Source organism: Camelus ferus, chromosome 10 (genome assembly GCF_009834535.1).
Source record: "Camelus ferus isolate YT-003-E chromosome 10, BCGSAC_Cfer_1.0, whole genome shotgun sequence".
Taxonomy (NCBI): Eukaryota; Metazoa; Chordata; class Mammalia; order Artiodactyla; family Camelidae; genus Camelus; species Camelus ferus.
The window spans coordinates 66,136,128-66,152,506 of NC_045705.1; the positions used below are offsets into that span (position 1 = coordinate 66,136,128).

A 16,379-nucleotide genomic window follows, 5' to 3' on the forward strand; every position below is an offset into this window, starting at 1 on the left:
TTCCGGCAATACGACCGCGGCTGCGGGCGACCCGGAAGTGTTCCCATTTTGCGTCGTCGGGGCTCGGCGGCGGCCGGGCTCAGGGTGGACTGACCACCATGGGGTCGTCAAAGAAGCACCGCGGGGAGAAGGAGGCGGCCGGGACTACGGCAGCGGCCAGCACCGGGGGCACCACTGAGCAGCTGCCTCGGCACCGGGAGCACAAAAAACACAAGCACCGGAGTGGAGGCGGCAGTAGCAGTGGCGGCGAAAGACGGAAGCGAAGCCGGGAGCGTGGAGGCGAGCGCGGGGGCGGGCGGCGCGGGACCGAAGCTGAGGCCCGCAGCGGCACGCACGGGCGGGAGCGCAGCCAGACAGAGCCCTCTGAACGGCGCGTGAAGCGGGAGAAGCGAGATGACGGCTATGAGGCCGGTGAGGGGTGGGGCCTGTGCGGGTGGCGTGGCGACGGGAGGTCCCGGGGTGGTGGGCCCTGGGTACTGAGGCCAAGCTCGCCAGGTCGAGGCATCCCTAGGCTCTCTTCATTAGCATTTATTAAACGGTTTTTCTACGGCTATGTGGGATTAAAGAGTGTCTTTCTCTGCTAAAGTTCCGTGAAGATGGAGATACTCTCTGTTTTCCTCAATTGGCGTATCATAGGCTCTCAGTCAATGCATTGAATGAATGAATGAAGTGATACCAGCATGTGCAGAGACAAGAAGAAACCCAGTATTGGGCAAGTTGTGTAGAGTTCATAGTAGAGATGGAACGCTGTAATAGGCAGGGATCCAACACAAAGGGCCCTGCTGGCCCTGTTAAGAAATTTACTTGTGGTAATAGTGGGGAGTTATGAATTTGAGCTGGGGAGTGAGGTGGTCATATTCATGTTTTGCAAAGATCACTGTGTTGAGAACTGGGTCACGGACAGTCAACACTGGAGGTGAGGTGAGGGCTGATGGTGGCCTTGCACCAATGCAGCAGCAACGGGATGGAGAGATGCGGACAGATGGGAGAGGTGTTTTGGAGGAGGAAGTAACAGAACTTAGCATTTGGATGAGGGTGGGAAGGAGAAGAAGAATAGAGGATGCCTCTTTGAATTTTGGTTTAAGTGACCAGGTGGGTGGTACTGTGGTCTACTGAAATTGAGGCGTTTGGAAGAGAAGCAAATTTTGGGAAGGAGAAGATGAATTCAGTTTTGGGGAGATTGTTGCATTTGATGTGCATGGAGAAACCCAGAATTTGGGCTGGATAGAGGAATTTGGGAGTCATGAGTATTTAGGTGGCAAATGAAGTCCCCTGAGAGAGTGAGGAGTGAGAAGCCAGGGTTGGGAGTAGAACCTGAGAAATGACAATCTTTTAGTAGTAGGTAGAGCCAGATGCTACAGAAAAGGAGATAGGATATCCCCCAAAGCAGGAAACCCATTGACTGTGTGTCATGGGATCTGTGGAATGATCAACAGGGTCACACACCATGGGAGATCAGGCAAAACCAAAGCTGAAAAGTATCCATTGGATTTAGAAAGGAGGCTGGTGACCTTGGAGAGTTCCTGGAGGGGTTGGGATACAGGGTCCAGGTGGGATAAAAGGGGGAGAGGTAGCTTGTGAGGTGAGTGTGCTGGAAGAAAGAGTACATGGTGGCAACTGGCTAGGGGAGCTCCATCTGGTCGTGTCTGGCTGCTGTCTGTGGTGTTTAGTGAAGTTATTTGGTATTTGTAAGGTGAGTGGAGGAGGTCACAAATGTTCCTATATCTCTGTGTCTTCAAAACCTATCATGAAGCAGGCACAAATAAGTGTGTTTCTTGACTGCATGAATTATACAGAGGACACAGTCATGCTGCTGACACGATCCCTGCCCTGTGAGAAGAAACAGATCCAGAAGTGACTGTGACCATGCTTTGGAGTTCAGGGGAGAGCAGTTCATTCTGATCAATAATCCAGCAGAACTCCATGAAGGAAGTGGCATTTGATTGTTGCATTTGGATAGGATTTTGTTAATCAGAGTGAAGCCAGAGAGGGCAGTGCAGGTGGAAAACACAGAATGTGCGAAAGTGGAGAGGTGGCAGAAAAGGAAAGTGGATCAGGAAAGGAAGGTGTGTAGAGGTGCCATTCTCAGAGACTGGGGCATGGGTAGAGGGAGCCTCAGGGTGGGGGAAGCCTGCTGTGGGCTGGTGTCCCCACAGGCCTAGGTGCATGTGAGCGGCCCTCATCTTTGGCACTACAGCTGGAGTCAAGGATGTGGCTTCTCTGCCCTATGTTCAGCTCCTGAGCTCTGCTTCTTCTTGTTCCAGCTGCCAGCTCCAAAACTAGCTCAGGAGATGCCTCGTCACTCAGCATCGAGGAAACCAAGTAAGTACTATTTCCTTTAGGTTTCTGTTTTTTCCTTTGGAGACGGGCAGCTTCTGGGGCAGCTGTCTGGGGAGGCTCTCACACAGTAAAGTGTTCTGATTGGAACTGGAAGTGCCATATAAATCATTTCAGCCAACCATTTGAGTTACAGAAGAGGACACTAAGGCTCAAGAGAAAAGAGAGCATTTCACAGGTTTGGGGCAGGCCGGGCCTCATGGAGGCCAGCGCCCTTCCCATTGTCCTGGTCAGCCTGAATCAGGCCCTGTGTTTGGGACCCTTGGGACCACTTAGTCCTATCCTGTTTTCACCCCTGGTCTCTCCAAAAATGCATTTGGTGCTCCCATTTTTTTTTACAGCTCCTAATACTTGTATCTCTCGTCCTCAGTAAACTCCGGGCAAAGTTGGGGCTGAAACCCTTGGAGGTCAATGCCGTCAAGAAGGGTAAGTGTGGGGCTGCGAATACAGGGAGGGAGAGCATTTGAAGGGGTCTTTGAAGAAAGTGGGGTTCAAGAGCAGGTTCAGCACCAGTTAGTCGTGTGTGTGTGTGCGCACGCTGGCTGGTAGGCACGGGGCCCTCTTTGCTGATGTGGGTCCAGGACTCAACTCGTTCTTTGTTTGAACAGTTGTTGTCGCCTCCTCACGCTGACTGTGAGGTGGCATTAGGTGGGCCAAGAGATGTGCACAGTGCTGTAGACTGATCTGGGCTGTGCAGGTGGTTGCTGTTAGTTTTTTTGTTGTTTTTTTTTTAAGTATGATCAGAGGGGCTTTGGAAGGCGTGGAGGGTCCCGTCATGCTGTGGGGGTGACATGGGAGTGTGGGATCATGTAGGAATTGGGAGGTGAAGGACTCTCCCCCACTCCTGGCCCCTTCTGGCTCCCTGAGCCAGAAGAGGGCAGTGTGAGTGGCTCCCTCCTCTCCCCACCAGCCATGGGCGGGCATAGCCTCACGTCTGGGCCTCCCTTCCAGAGGCGGGCACCAAGGAGGAGCCCGTGACAGCCGATGTCATCAACCCCATGGCCTTGCGACAGCGAGAGGAGCTACGAGAGAAGCTGGCGGCTGCCAAAGAGAAGCGCCTCCTGAACCAAAAACTGGGGTGAGTGGTCCCTGCAGGGCAGCCCAGGGGAGGGCCCAAGAAGGTGCCCAGGGACTCTGGAGATGGGGTAGGGGAGCAGGAGCTGGCTCTGCAGAAGGTCACTCTCTTCTCTCTTCTCTCTTCAGGAAGATAAAGACTCTGGGGGAGGATGACCCTTGGCTGGATGACACTGCAGCCTGGATCGAGAGGAGCCGGCAGCTGCAGAAGGAGAAGGACTTGGCAGAGAAGAGGGTGAGGTTCTGGGTGGGTGGGATGTTGCTCAGTGCCTCCGGTGGCCTGGCTGGCCAGTGAGGCAGGAGACTGACCCTTGGGAGGTGAGACTGGGCTCAGAGAGGTAAGATCTTGTGGTCAGTGGCACCTCTGCAGGATTCTCAGCAGCTTGCCTGCAAGGCCAGTTCTTTTGCATTCCCACTTGGTAAAGCCCCGCGCCTTCTGGTGATCTTGGATAGCTTGACGTCATAGGTCACCTCCCTCCCTGTCCCATAGGCCAAGCTTCTGGAGGAGATGGACCAAGAGTTTGGTGTCAGCACCCTAGTGGAGGAGGAGTTTGGGCACAGGCGGCAGGTGAGGCAGCTGGAGCAGCTGGGGGGCTTCTGTCCTTGGTGCTGGGGGGATCCCAGGGCCAGGTGGGTGGGGCTCCTGACTTGGCTGGACCTTCTGCCTCCCTTCTAGGACCTATACAGTGCTCGGGACCTGCAGGGCCTCACTGTGGAGCACGCCATTGACTCCTTCCGAGAGGGGGAGACTGTGATCCTCACGCTCAAGGACAAAGGTGGGTTGAACCGGGGCAGCCTGGTTGAGGGCACAGGCGCTGCAGAGTTGAGGGCTAATGTGAACGGCTGCTGCCTCTGCCCTGCCCCTAGGAGTGCTGCAGGAGGAGGAGGATGTGCTGGTGAACGTGAACCTGCTGGATAAGGAGCGGGCGGAGAAGAATGTGGAGCTGCGCAAGAAGAAGCCTGACTACTTGCCGTACGCAGAGGACGAGAGCGTGGACGACTTGGCGCAGGCAGGCCGGGCAGTGTGGGCGCCGGAGCGGAGGGTGTTGGCGGGGGAGCTGTGAGGAGGGGCGACTCTGTGGCATTTCAGGAGCCGAGCTGGGTCCCAACATGGACCTTTTGCCTTGCAGCAAAAACCTCGCTCTATCCTGTCCAAGTACGACGAGGAGCTGGAGGGCGAGCGGCCACATTCCTTCCGTTTGGAGCAGGGTGGCACTGCCGATGGCCTCCGGGAACGGGAACTGGAAGAGATCCGGGCCAAGCTGCGGCTGCAGGCTCAGTCCCTGAGCACAGCTGGGCCCCGGCTCGCCTCTGAGTACCTCACGCCTGAGGAGATGGTGAGCCCTGAGACCCTGTGATTGGTGTCGCGATCCTTCCTCCCCTCAGAGGTCACGTGCTACCTGAATGCGCTAAGGAGGAGGTCAAGTGATCACGTGGTGCTTGGCTCTTGGGATTGAACAGTAGTTGAAAGCCCTGGGTGGGGATGTGCTGTGGGGAGGCAGTCAGTGTAGACAGAACAGAGACTGTGAGCCAGGTGGCCCTGAGTTGGTGTCCATCCAGGCTCTGCCACATAGCCAGCTTGTGCCTTGGGTGAGTCATTTAACTATGAGCCTGAGGTTCTTCATCTGAAAGAGGGGTGGCAGGAGCCACCTCTTGAGGACTCTTGTAAGGATTGGTGGTCATTTGGTAGGTGGTGAGTTTATAGCTATATGTGGATGTTGCATTTTGGAGGACTGTGAACATGCGGGTGGACAGCTGGCTCAGGGAGTTGCCTGCTAAGTGGTGAAGAGCAGGACTTGGAGCCAGACTCCCGGGATTCCAGTCCCAGCTCTCCTGTTTAGGAGCTGGGTGACTTTGGACAAGGAACTTAACAGCCCTGTGCCTCAGTTGTCCCCATCACACTGGTGGGATGATAATTGCTCAGCCTCACGTCTTTTTCATGTATGTGAAGCACTTGGGACGGCGCTGGCACAGAGAGACACTAAAGTGTTCGTGCTCGTGGACTGCGGCTGTCCGCCTTCCCCTCTTCCCACCCCCACATCTCTTCTCTCTCCTCCCTTCAGGTGACCTTTAAAAAGACCAAGCGGAGGGTGAAGAAGATCCGCAAGAAGGAGAAGGAGGTGGTAGTGCGGGCTGACGACCTGCTGCCTCTTGGGGACCAAACTCAAGATGGGGACTTCGGCTCTAGGTGGGCTTGGACACAGGGGCGGTGTGTGGGGCTGGCCCGGCCCAGGGTCATTTCTCACAGAGAGGCCTCTTCATCCAGACTACGGGGCCGGGGCCGGCGCCGAGTGCCCGAGGCTGACGAGGAGGCCCAGGAAGAGGAGGAGAAGGAGCCCGTGCCACAGCCCCCGCAGTCCGATGACACCCGAGTGGAGAATATGGACATCAGTGATGAGGGTGAGGGGGCCCCAGGCAGCTGAGGGTGGGCGGAAGGGGCAGGGACGGATCCCAGGGGCCAAGGAGACCATCTGAGCAGGCGTCTCCCGTGTTTCCACCAGAGGAGGGCGGAGCACCACAATCAGGGTCCCCAGAGGTGCTGGAGGAGGACGAGGCGGAGCTGGAGCTGCAGAAGCAGCTGGAGAAGGGGCGCCGGCTGCGGCAGCTACAGCAGCTGCGGGACAGTGGCGAGAAGGTAAGGGGCCCCAGGGGCTGGGCACAGGCGCGAGTAGGGGCTGTGGCCTTCGGGGACAGGTGTGTCTGCGGGGATCTGTCCTTAGGAACACGTGCTCCTCTGCTGTTGTTGGCAGCACACACATTCCAATTTGCACCCTCTGTTTTTGTTTCACATCGTGTTATTGGTAGGTTTTTAGGTTTCTGCAGTGTTTTTACTGTGGGTTGTTTTAATGGTTGGGTCTTCCCCTCTCTTCTTTCCTCCTGGACCACGTGTTGTGTGCCTGCTGTGAGTGAGGCTATTTCTAGGGTTGGGGAGTCACTGGGGAACATGACAGCCAGGGGCCCTATGCTCACGGAGCTGCCTTTCATGGGGGCAGAAATAGCAGTGAACTTGTGAACACAAGCAAACAGAGTAATTTCTGATTGTGGTTAGAGCTGCACAGACAACCCAGCGAGAGTAACTGGAGGGTCTCTTAGATTGGTTATTCAGGGAAGACCTTTCAAGGGGTGACATTTGAGCTGAGACTGAAGCAACACAAAGGAGCTAATCTTGCACGGACTCGGGAGTGGAGGTAAGGTAGGCAGACATTCAGGTCGTGGGGACAGCACATGTCTTTTGAGAAATGACGTTAGGGTGTTTGAGGAGCAGGGAGGCTGGAGCAGAGTGAGGGGATGGTGAGGTGAGGTGGAGAAGTCAGTACTGGGCCTTGAGGCCATGATCGTCACTGGCCCTCACAGGGCACTAACGTGTGCCAGGCACTGCTTACGTGCTTTGTATACTGATTCATTTAATCCTCACAACAACACCCTATGAGGAAGGTTCTGTTATCTCCATTTTACAGATGAGGAAACTGAGGCACAGAGGCGTTAGGCAAGTTGCCCAAGGTTACGTGACTGGTAAGTGGCAGAGCTGGGATTTGAACAGCGTGACTCCAGAGTCCACACTGGTAACCCTTCACCTCCCACTAGGGGGAGAGTAGGGCTGGAGAGAGGGGCTGCGGCAGGGACCCCGGGGAGCCCACCGTGTTGGGTAGAGTAGAGGCGGGTGCTTCTGCAGAGGAGTCAGAGAAGAGCAGCCCCTGAGGAGGAGGCTCCTGGGGGCATCCCAGGGCCAAGGAGGGGCGTCAGGGAGAGGGAGGGTGGCGTCTAACACTACTGAGAGGCAGGGCTGATTTGGCCTGGCGGAGACCATGCCATGGTGGAGACAGTAGCTTGGAGAGGACTGAAAAGAGATGGGAGTTGGGGAAGTGAGAGCCGGGACTTGCTATGTACCAGAAATTGACACAGTGTAACTGACTGTACTTCAATTTAAAAAAAAGGGAGGGAGGTGGATACTTCTTTAGAGCAGGAGTAGGCAAACTTGTTGTTAAAGAGCCGGAGAGTAAATATTTGAGGCTTACAGTCTCAGAGCTACCCAGGTGCTCTGCTGTTGTAGCCAATGGGTGTGACTGTGTTCCAGTAAAACTTTGTAAGAGCAGGCGGTGGGCTACAGTTTGCCCCCCTCCCACTCTAAAGAGGACGGGGAAATGGGGCAATAGCTGAGAGGGGATCAAGTTGAGGGAGGTTTTTCTTTTTCATAGTTAATAATTAATAGCATTAATATTTTAAAAAAATTGTATTCGAGAACCATAGAGTTTATGGCTGAAAGGACTGTAAAGGTTTTGTGGCCCAGTGGTTCTCAGCCTGGCCACATGTTGGCATCATCCAGGAAAGTTTTACACATATCTGAACCGCACCCCACACCCCACGTCATTTACATGCAGAAAAGCTGAAAGAATATTACAGTGAACACTTTCATGCCTCCTCTTAGATTCAGTAATTGTAAGTATTTCATCACAGTGCTTTCTGTCTTTCTCTCTTTTTTTTTCTGATACACTGGATCTAAGTTGCTGACATATGACTTCACCCCTAAGTACTTCATCTCTGAACATAAGGACGTTCCCTTATGGCTTTAAAAATTCCCTAAATGCTGTGAAATAGCCATCCATGTAACAGTTTCCCAGTTATCCCCCAAAACGTCTTTTTAGTTTTTATTTTGTTTTAATCAGTATCTAATCAAGTTGCACACACTCGAAGGAGCTTTTTTCAGTGATAGAGATTCTGGAGTATGTTTGATGTCGATCCAGGAGAAAGAGAGAGAGAAATCCACGGTGGAAAGGAGATATGTTCAGGAGCAAGTCTTTAAGAAGCAAGCGGGGTTGGGACCTGGTGTACAAGTGGAGGGTGGCCTGCGAGAGAAGCCAGGTCATGTTGGTGGTGTTGATTTCAGGAGGGAAGGTGGGGGAGGGGACAGCAGGTGCAGGTAACTGGCAAGTGGAGCTCCTGTCTCACTGTTTCTGTTTTTCAGTGAGAAGGTGGCAGAGGTGGCAGGTGGTTGGGGGAGGGCTGTAGGGTTTGAGGAGGGGTGGGACATTTTTGGAGAGTGGACACCAGGCACACCAAAGGAGGGGAGGAGGCCTGCTGGGCAGTGTTGACTGCTCACTGCAGATTTGTGGGGACTCCCCATTTGTGATAAGTGGTTATGATTCTGAAGTGGGTCAGGTGAGCACTTTTATGGAATAATGATTTCTCTCATCTGTTCAGCTGTTCCATCTAGTCAACTTAGTAGATGACAGTTGGGGTTAATCAATATTGGCTTCTCTAGGGAGAGAGGGGCAAGGCAGTTAGTGTTTGTGAAGGAGGGACTATGCTGATATGTAGAATCCAAGCTTGGTGATGAGAGACATACTCAGGGGAGGGAAGGCTATGAAGATGTGGACTGAAGCCTCGATGAGGGTGAAGAATTATTGGATTGAGTTTAATGGAGCAAGTGAGCTGGAAAGACAGGATGGAGCAGTGTGAATGCGTGTGCATGGAGGCGAGGCCTTGAAGGGGCCATGGCCATTGGGCGATGATCCATCAGGGCAGGAGTATCACCCCTGGAGGGAGCAGTTGAAAACGGTCCTTAGAGGTGAGATCAGGAGGTCACCGGGAGTGAAGACAGGAGTGGAAATGGAGAGAAAAACGGCAGGCTGGTGCTGAGATCCTTAGTGAGAGAAGGGGAGAGGGGAGGAGGTGGGGAAATGACAGGACTGAGGAGGAAGAGGTGTGCCTGCTGGGTGTGGTGGGGAGCAAGGTACCTCCACAGAGCCCCACCTGCAGTGGAAGAGTCCCTGCTCGTTCATTAAGATGTTTATTAAGCACCCACTGCACTGTAGCACCCAGAGGCACAGACATCCCTGTCCTCAAGGGACTTCTTTCTGTTCCAGTGGAGACAAGAGGAGATAAGAGCATGACTCGCGTAGCGGTACCAATGTGCAATTGAACACGGAAGGATGATGGAGAGGGAGTAGGGTGAGGGAGTGCTCCTGCTTTAAATTGAGGCGCTGGAAAACCTACCGGAGGAGGTGATAACTGACCTGAGAGCTGAATGAAGGAGTCTTGCGGTGTCCGGGGTGCAGCTCAGAGATGAGAGAATGCCCGGAGCCCTGGCCACTCAGGAGGGAGCGGAAGGGCCGGTGAGAGGAGAGAGGGGGCAGGACGCACCGGCAGTCAAGAGCCCAGGGAAGGTAGAGCCTTGCTGTCGAGGGAAAGATTTAGCCATCAGAGGGCTTTGATCTGAGTTCTTTTTTCAAAGATCATTTTGGCCACAGTACAAAGAAAGAGTAAACAGGTTACAGGCGGAAGGAAGGAGATCAGTTAGAAGAAGCTGCTATGGTCATGCACTCAAGAGAGGGTGATCATGAGACAGGAGGAAATGGTTGTAGTTGGAATATAATTGGGGGTGGAATTGACAGTGCTTGCACGTGGGAGGTGAGTGGATCCAAAGATAAGGGTGACTTCTGAGTCTTAAAAAGCTTCCTGCTGGCCGGGCCAGGTACTGAGATGGGAAAGGCGAGGGGAGGGCTGGGTTTGGGGAAGAAAATCAAGTGTTCGGTTTTGTTTGAGTTGGGTTTGAGTTCCCTCCTTTTTGGAATGATTGATATTGAGTAGCCAGTAGATGTATGGATTTGAACTTCTGGGGAGAGAGAAACAGAAGTCAGCATGTAGATGGGATTCAAAGGCAGAGGACTGGATGGAATCAGGAGAGTTCGTGTAGATCAAGGAGAGAAGGGGGGGCCTCTGAGAGGAGCCTGAGACAGAGCAATTGAGGAGGGTAAAGAGGAAATGGTGTGAAGCAGGTCAGGAGGGGAGGGTGAGAGCAGCTGGGACGCCTGCTTCAGGCAGTTTGCAGAACAGGAAGACGGGAACTGCCCTTTGGATCGGACAGTGTGGATGTCACTGATGCTCCCAGCAGGCTCTGTGGGCAGGTGGGAAATGGGGGCCAGACCTAGGCTTTAACAAGGTTGCTAGACACAAGATTAATAGATAAAAGTTCATGGTGTTTCTGTATACCAGCAACATAGAGATAGGAATGTCATTTTTAAAAAGACACTATTTATGAAAGCAACATAGATAATGAAATAGTAGCAATAAAAAGCAATATAAATAAGGAATAATCAGTATAGCAACAATATAAAAAGGAATGATTGATGTGCAAGATCTGTGTGGGGAAAATTATAGTCCATTTTTGAAAGGCATTGAACAAGACATATTGTTTTAGTTATCAAGGGCTACCACAGCAAAATCCTGCAGACTGGGTGGCTTAAAAACAGCAATTTATCCTAACAGTTCTGGAGGCTGGAAGTCCAAGATCAAGGTGTTGGCAGGTCTGGTTTCTCTTGAGGACTCTCTTCTTGGCTCGCAATGGCCACCTTCTCTCTGTGTCCTCACGTGGCCTTTGTGTGTTACTCCCTAGTGTCTCTCCTTACAAGGACACCAACATACCCTTATGACCTCATTTGACCTTTAATAGTTCCTTAAAGGCCCTGTCTCCAAATACAGTGACATTGGAGAAGCAGGCTTCAATATACGAATTTTGGGAGGACATAATTCAGTCTATAACATCCATGTTAATGGATAAGACTAATTTTGTGAAGATGTCTGTTTCCTCAAATTAATTTATAGATCAAATGCAATTCCAGTAAAAATCCAGGAGGGATTTTTGTGAAGCCTGGCAAGGTGATTCTAAAATTTACTTGGAAGATCAAAGGACCCCAAAATAGCCAAGACACTGGAATAATTAGGTGGTGGTATTTGCTGTAACGGTTACAAAGTCTTTTTATAAAGTTGTAATTAAGGTGGTGTGATATTGTCATAAGAATGAACTCATAGGGCCAAGATCAAATAGAGGGACCCAGAAACAGACTCCTGAGGCAGGACAGGTGGTCTCCCAGTGTGAAGAGTACTCAGGGCAGTAAGTGGTATTTGGACAATTGGTTCTCTATTTGGAAAAATGTGAAATTGGGTTTGTACATCATACCTTATGCAAAATTCATTTACAGATAGAATTTAAAAGTAAAACTTTAATATTTGAGAACAAAGTAAAAAAACTGTGTTTATGGTTTTGTGGTAGAGAAAGATTCTTTTTTTTTAAATTGTGTTAAAATACACATGAGATTTACTGTCTTAACCATTTTTAAGTGTGGTTCTGTGGTACTAAATATGTATCATCTTGTGCAGCCATCACCACCAACCATCCCCATAACCCTCTTCATCTTGTAAAACTGAAACTCTGTCCTCACTGAACACTAACTCCCCGTTCTCCCTTCCCTCAGCCTCTAGCAGCCACCCTTCCACTGTCTGTCTCTGTGACCTTGCCTACCCTAGGGACCTCCCGTCAGTGAGATCATGGAGTATTTGTCTCTTTGTGACCGGCTTATTTCAAGAAAAAGATTCCTTAGGCTATAAATGTAAAACGTAAACCATGAAGAAGAAAACGAACATTTAACTACCTAGAAATTAAAACCTTAAGTTTTTTGTAAAAAGACGAGGAATGTAAAAAGACGGGCCAAAAGGAGAAGATATTTGTCTCTCTGAGTCTGCCCCAGAGAAACGTTCACCCGTGCGTGCTGGGAATCTGGCATCAGATTGCTTTAGCTGTGTTACTTATAGTAACAGGAAAAGTCCATCCTTGGTGCACTAGAAAACTAGATTGGTGTATGGTCGTGTCACGGAAGATGATTCTGTAGTGAAGAACTGATGAACTATAGCCACTCATGTCAAAATTAATCTTAAAATTATCTATTTTTTTTAAAAAACAAATCATAGAGGAATCATACAGAATGGTTCAGATTACATAATGTTTAAAAAATGCACAACAAAGTAACAGACTGTTGGTGGATAGGTCTGTATGTGGCAAAACTATAAAGGAAAGCCAGTGAATCATGACCACAAATATGTGGGAGGAGACACTTGGGGCCCGAAAGGGTGTTAATAATGTTTCTCAACCAGGTGATGCGTACGTGAGTGTTTGGGGGTGGTTACTTTTTAAAACGTATGCATATGTTATAAGTAAGCCTCTTATGTATATGACGTTCATTAAAAAATAAATGTAATATAATAAGATGGAAGGAAAAGGGGTGCTTAAAAGTGGGCATGGTGGCTAAAAACTTTTCTGAAGAGTTTGCTGTCTGGGGGAGAGAGGTTGGGCTGCAGTGTTGAAAGAGGAGTTTTTAAAAGAGAGGAGATCCTAGGTCATCCCTGTGTGCTGATGTGAGTGACACAGTAGAGGGGACAGCGCAGTCAGGCGGGGGTAATGTCAGGAGCAGAGTTTTGAGGGCCCTTGGAGCCTTGCCCACAGAAGGGTGGCCTGAGGTAGGAGCAAGCCGGGCGTCAGCTGTGATGGGAGAGAAGGCAGAGGGTGGGTGGGTGATGGATTCAGTGCTGGAAGCAGGTAGAAGTTCCATAGAACAGCTGACTGCAGCCTCAGGGAAGGAGTTCCAGGAGAAGGGATGTTTACGCTGAGTTCTGAGACTGGAGTTTGTGTGGTGACCAGTGGATGGCAGAGGAGTGGTGGGAGAGGCACTGTCTTGCTGTGCACTAGGCCCTGGAGGAAGACGTGTGAGGCTGTGGGAGTGAGGAGGGGCTTTGGAGAAGGGTCAGCACAGGCCTGGTCATGAAGGGCTGTGTGGGATTTTGGATATTCAAAGGGCAGTAGGGAGCCCTTGATGGCTTTGGAGCAGAGAAGCGAGCCAGTGAGACCAATGCAGGCACAGAGCGGAGAGCAGAGTGGGGTCAGGGAGGAAATAGGGACTGGTCGGAGCTGTGGCAGTGGGAATGGCTTATCTTACTGCCACCAGGGAGGGTCTCTGGTTCCTGGGTCTCTCTGGCTCCACCCCAGAGACTTCTGGGTTTGCCCACAGCAGCTCCCTCCCCCAGGTGGTGGAAATCGTGAAGAGGCTGGAGTCTCGCCAGCGGGGCTGGGAGGAGGAGGAGGATCCGGAGCGGAAGGGGGCCATCGTGTTCAACGCCACTTCGGAGTTCTGCCGCACCCTGGGGGAGATCCCCACCTACGGGCTGGCCGGCAACCGAGAGGAGCAGGAGGAGCTCATGGTGGGTCCCCGGGCAGCCCTCCCCCTCACGCTCCCCTGGTCTGCTCTGCTCTTGCCGGGGGACACTTTGTGGGCAGCAGTGTCAGCCTGGCTGGTCCTCAGGGACAAGCCTCTGTGCTCGGTGGGGCGGGCTGGCTGGGCTGCCTGGGCTGAGCCTGGTCTTCTGTCCACTAGGACTTCGAGCGGGATGAGGAGCGTTCGGCCAATGGTGGCTCGGAATCCGACGGGGAGGAGAACATTGGCTGGAGCACGGTCAACCTGGATGAGGAGAAGCAGCAGCAAGATGTGAGGGGCAGTGGGACCTGGGCTGGAGCTGGAGGATTCAAGAGCAGGAGACCCTGCTGTTTGGGCAGCAGCCCCAGCTCGGTGTCTTCCTAGCCGTGGGGTCTCCACGTCTCAGAGCCTCGGTCGCCCCGTGTGTAAATGAGGCATATAAACCTCATAGGGTTATCATGAGGATTAAATGAGGCGTCTCGTGGCACACGACCTGGTGTGTGGAAAGGACCGCGGTTGTGTGCAGTGGGGGTGGGTGCTCAGACTAGAGGGCAGTGGGGGTGAAAAGCGCCCCTGTGACCCATTTACCACCCCTTCACTGTGTGCCCCTCAGTTCTCCGCCTCCTCCACCACCATCCTGGACGAGGAGCCCATCGTGAATAGAGGGCTGGCAGCTGCCCTGCTCCTGTGTCAGAACAAAGGTAAGGGACTCGGGGCAGCCATGGGCCCTGCCACAGCCTGGGTACTGTGGCAGGCCAGGCCGGTGAGGCAGGTCCCTCTGCTGCCTCTTCCTCATTCCTGATTCTGTGAGCTGCTCCCTCTCCGGCGCCCTGGTTCTGGGGCTGTCACAGTAGCGGCTGGCCTTTCCGTGCGGCATCACTCCATTTTCAACGCTGGTGCTCGTATACCCCCACAATGCAGTATCAGCCCTTTGAGGCCTGGTGTGTCCTTCAGGGAGAAACGTGGGGAGTAGAAACAGCCCCGGCTGCGGCACAGAGAGGCCTTGGCATTAGGACCCCAGCCCTGCCATTTAGTTGGCCAGTGGTTCTTGACAAGGGCCTGCCTTCTCTTGAGTCTCCATTTCCTTTGTCTGCACAGTGGGCCCCATGTCCGTCCACTCCCACAGCACGGCTGCGAGGGTCCCACAGTGCCCGCTGTGCTGCTGGGGGTCAGGCCTGCCCTGGGCCAGGCCTCTCTGAGGGGTGGGCAGCCTGGAGTCTCACAGCCCCCTCTCCCCAGGGCTGCTGGAGACGACGGTACAGAAGGTGGCCCGGGTGAAGGCGCCCAATAAGTCCCTGCCGTCGGCCGTGTACTGCATCGAGGACAAGATGTGAGCGTGGCTGGGGTCTGCTGTCGGCGGGGCTGCACTTCCTGGGGCCCGGGCAGGGTGGGCGGTGGCTCGCACTGAGGCCCTGTCTGTCTCGGGCCAGGGCCATCGATGACAAGTACAGCCGGCGGGAGGAGTACCGCGGCTTCACCCAGGACTTCAAGGAGAAGGACGGCTACAAGCCCGATGTTAAGATCGAGTACGTGGACGAGACGGGCCGGAAACTCACCCCCAAGGAGGTGAGTGGGTCTCTCTGAGGTGGGGCCGTGAGGCAGAGCTGCACCACGGGGTCTGGGCTGGAGGGCCGGGTGGTGTCCGTTTCTCTGTGGGCCCAGCAGTCCCCTTCACAGGCCTGGTGGGAGGGCCAGACGGGCACCTTGGTTCCTTTGCCCGCCTGCCCCCTTGACGGCCTGCTCTCTCACCTTTTCTGTCTTCCACCCACCAGCGCCTTTCCCCACACACTCCCAGGGTCCGCTGCCCGCCTCCTTCCAGCCCCAGCCCAGGTGCCCTGACTCTGTCTGTCTCTCCCACTGTGCTGGGGACCCCAGAGGGTGTCAGGGTCGGTCGCCTCCTTCTGTCCCCTTCCTAACCACACCTCTGCAGGCTGGCACTGGGTGGGGTGAGCCGCCGCCCCCCCAGCCCATTTGGGCTTGGGCGGCTCTGACAGTTTGCCCCGTGTCGCAGGCTTTCCGGCAGCTGTCCCACCGCTTCCATGGAAAGGGCTCAGGCAAGATGAAGACGGAGCGGCGGATGAAGAAGCTGGATGAGGAGGCGGTGGGTGCCCGAGGGGACCTGGGGGTGGGCTCCGATGTACTGGGGGCGGCTGAGGTGCTGGGGCTTGCTCCTGCCCGTGCTGACTGGCCCCAACCCCGCAGCTTCTGAAGAAGATGAGCTCCAGTGACACTCCCCTGGGCACTGTGGCTCTGCTCCAGGAGAAGCAAAAGGCCCAGAAGACGCCGTACATTGTGCTCAGCGGCAGCGGCAAGAGCATGAACGCGTGAGTGGGGTGGTGGGGGACAGCGGGGGCTAGGGGAGGGGGAGGCCCACACTCACTTTCCAGCCTCATGCCCCTCTTCTCTCCACAGGAACACCATTACCAAGTGAAGCTGACCTCCCTTCTGATCCCCTCCCCAACTTTAATATTAAATAAAGTTCCCTCCTTATTTTTTCCTCCCTGGTCATGGTGCAGATTCCAGGGTTAGACCTGGGAGGAAGGGTGCCAGGAGGAGCATCAGCAACACTGCCCTCAGCCAGACTCCATTGTCTGCTGTGTGACCTTAGGTGAGACACCGAACCTCTCTGAGCTTTAGTTCTATTTGTATGATCAAAATACCACTGCTTCATAGGATATCTTGTGAAGATTGAATGAGCTCAGTCATTTATTCATTCACCTGGAATTCAAAGGTGAGTAAGACCCCCTCAGAGGTGATTTAGAGTCTGGCCTCTGACATGGGAGACCTGGTCATAAGTGACACAAATAACAGAGATGCAGGGAGAGAACTAGCCTGGATCCTCTAAGGCAGCCTTCCAGCCACCCCTGGTGTGGTTGCACTGGTCCTGGCCAACTCTGGAACGTCGCACCTTATCCTCTGCCAGGCTGGCTCAGGTAAGAAGTGGAA

General features: G+C 53.4%; 1 protein-coding gene across 1 annotated transcript; it reads left to right on the forward strand.

Moving 5' to 3' along the window:
- Window positions 1-27: 27 nt before the first annotated feature.
- SART1 (spliceosome associated factor 1, recruiter of U4/U6.U5 tri-snRNP) lies at window positions 28-15,930 on the forward strand. The gene is made up of 20 exons (XM_032489867.1): window positions 28-411; window positions 2,265-2,322; window positions 2,708-2,763; window positions 3,289-3,415; window positions 3,541-3,646; window positions 3,902-3,979; window positions 4,088-4,187; window positions 4,279-4,421; window positions 4,542-4,748; window positions 5,475-5,599; window positions 5,678-5,811; window positions 5,913-6,046; window positions 13,267-13,440; window positions 13,614-13,724; window positions 14,047-14,134; window positions 14,673-14,763; window positions 14,864-14,999; window positions 15,445-15,534; window positions 15,636-15,757; window positions 15,846-15,930. Exons 1-20 carry the CDS (start codon window positions 99-101, stop codon window positions 15,862-15,864), a joined length of 2,412 nt encoding a protein of 803 aa, XP_032345758.1. The 5' UTR covers window positions 28-98; the 3' UTR covers window positions 15,865-15,930.
- Window positions 15,931-16,379: the final 449 nt, after the last annotated feature.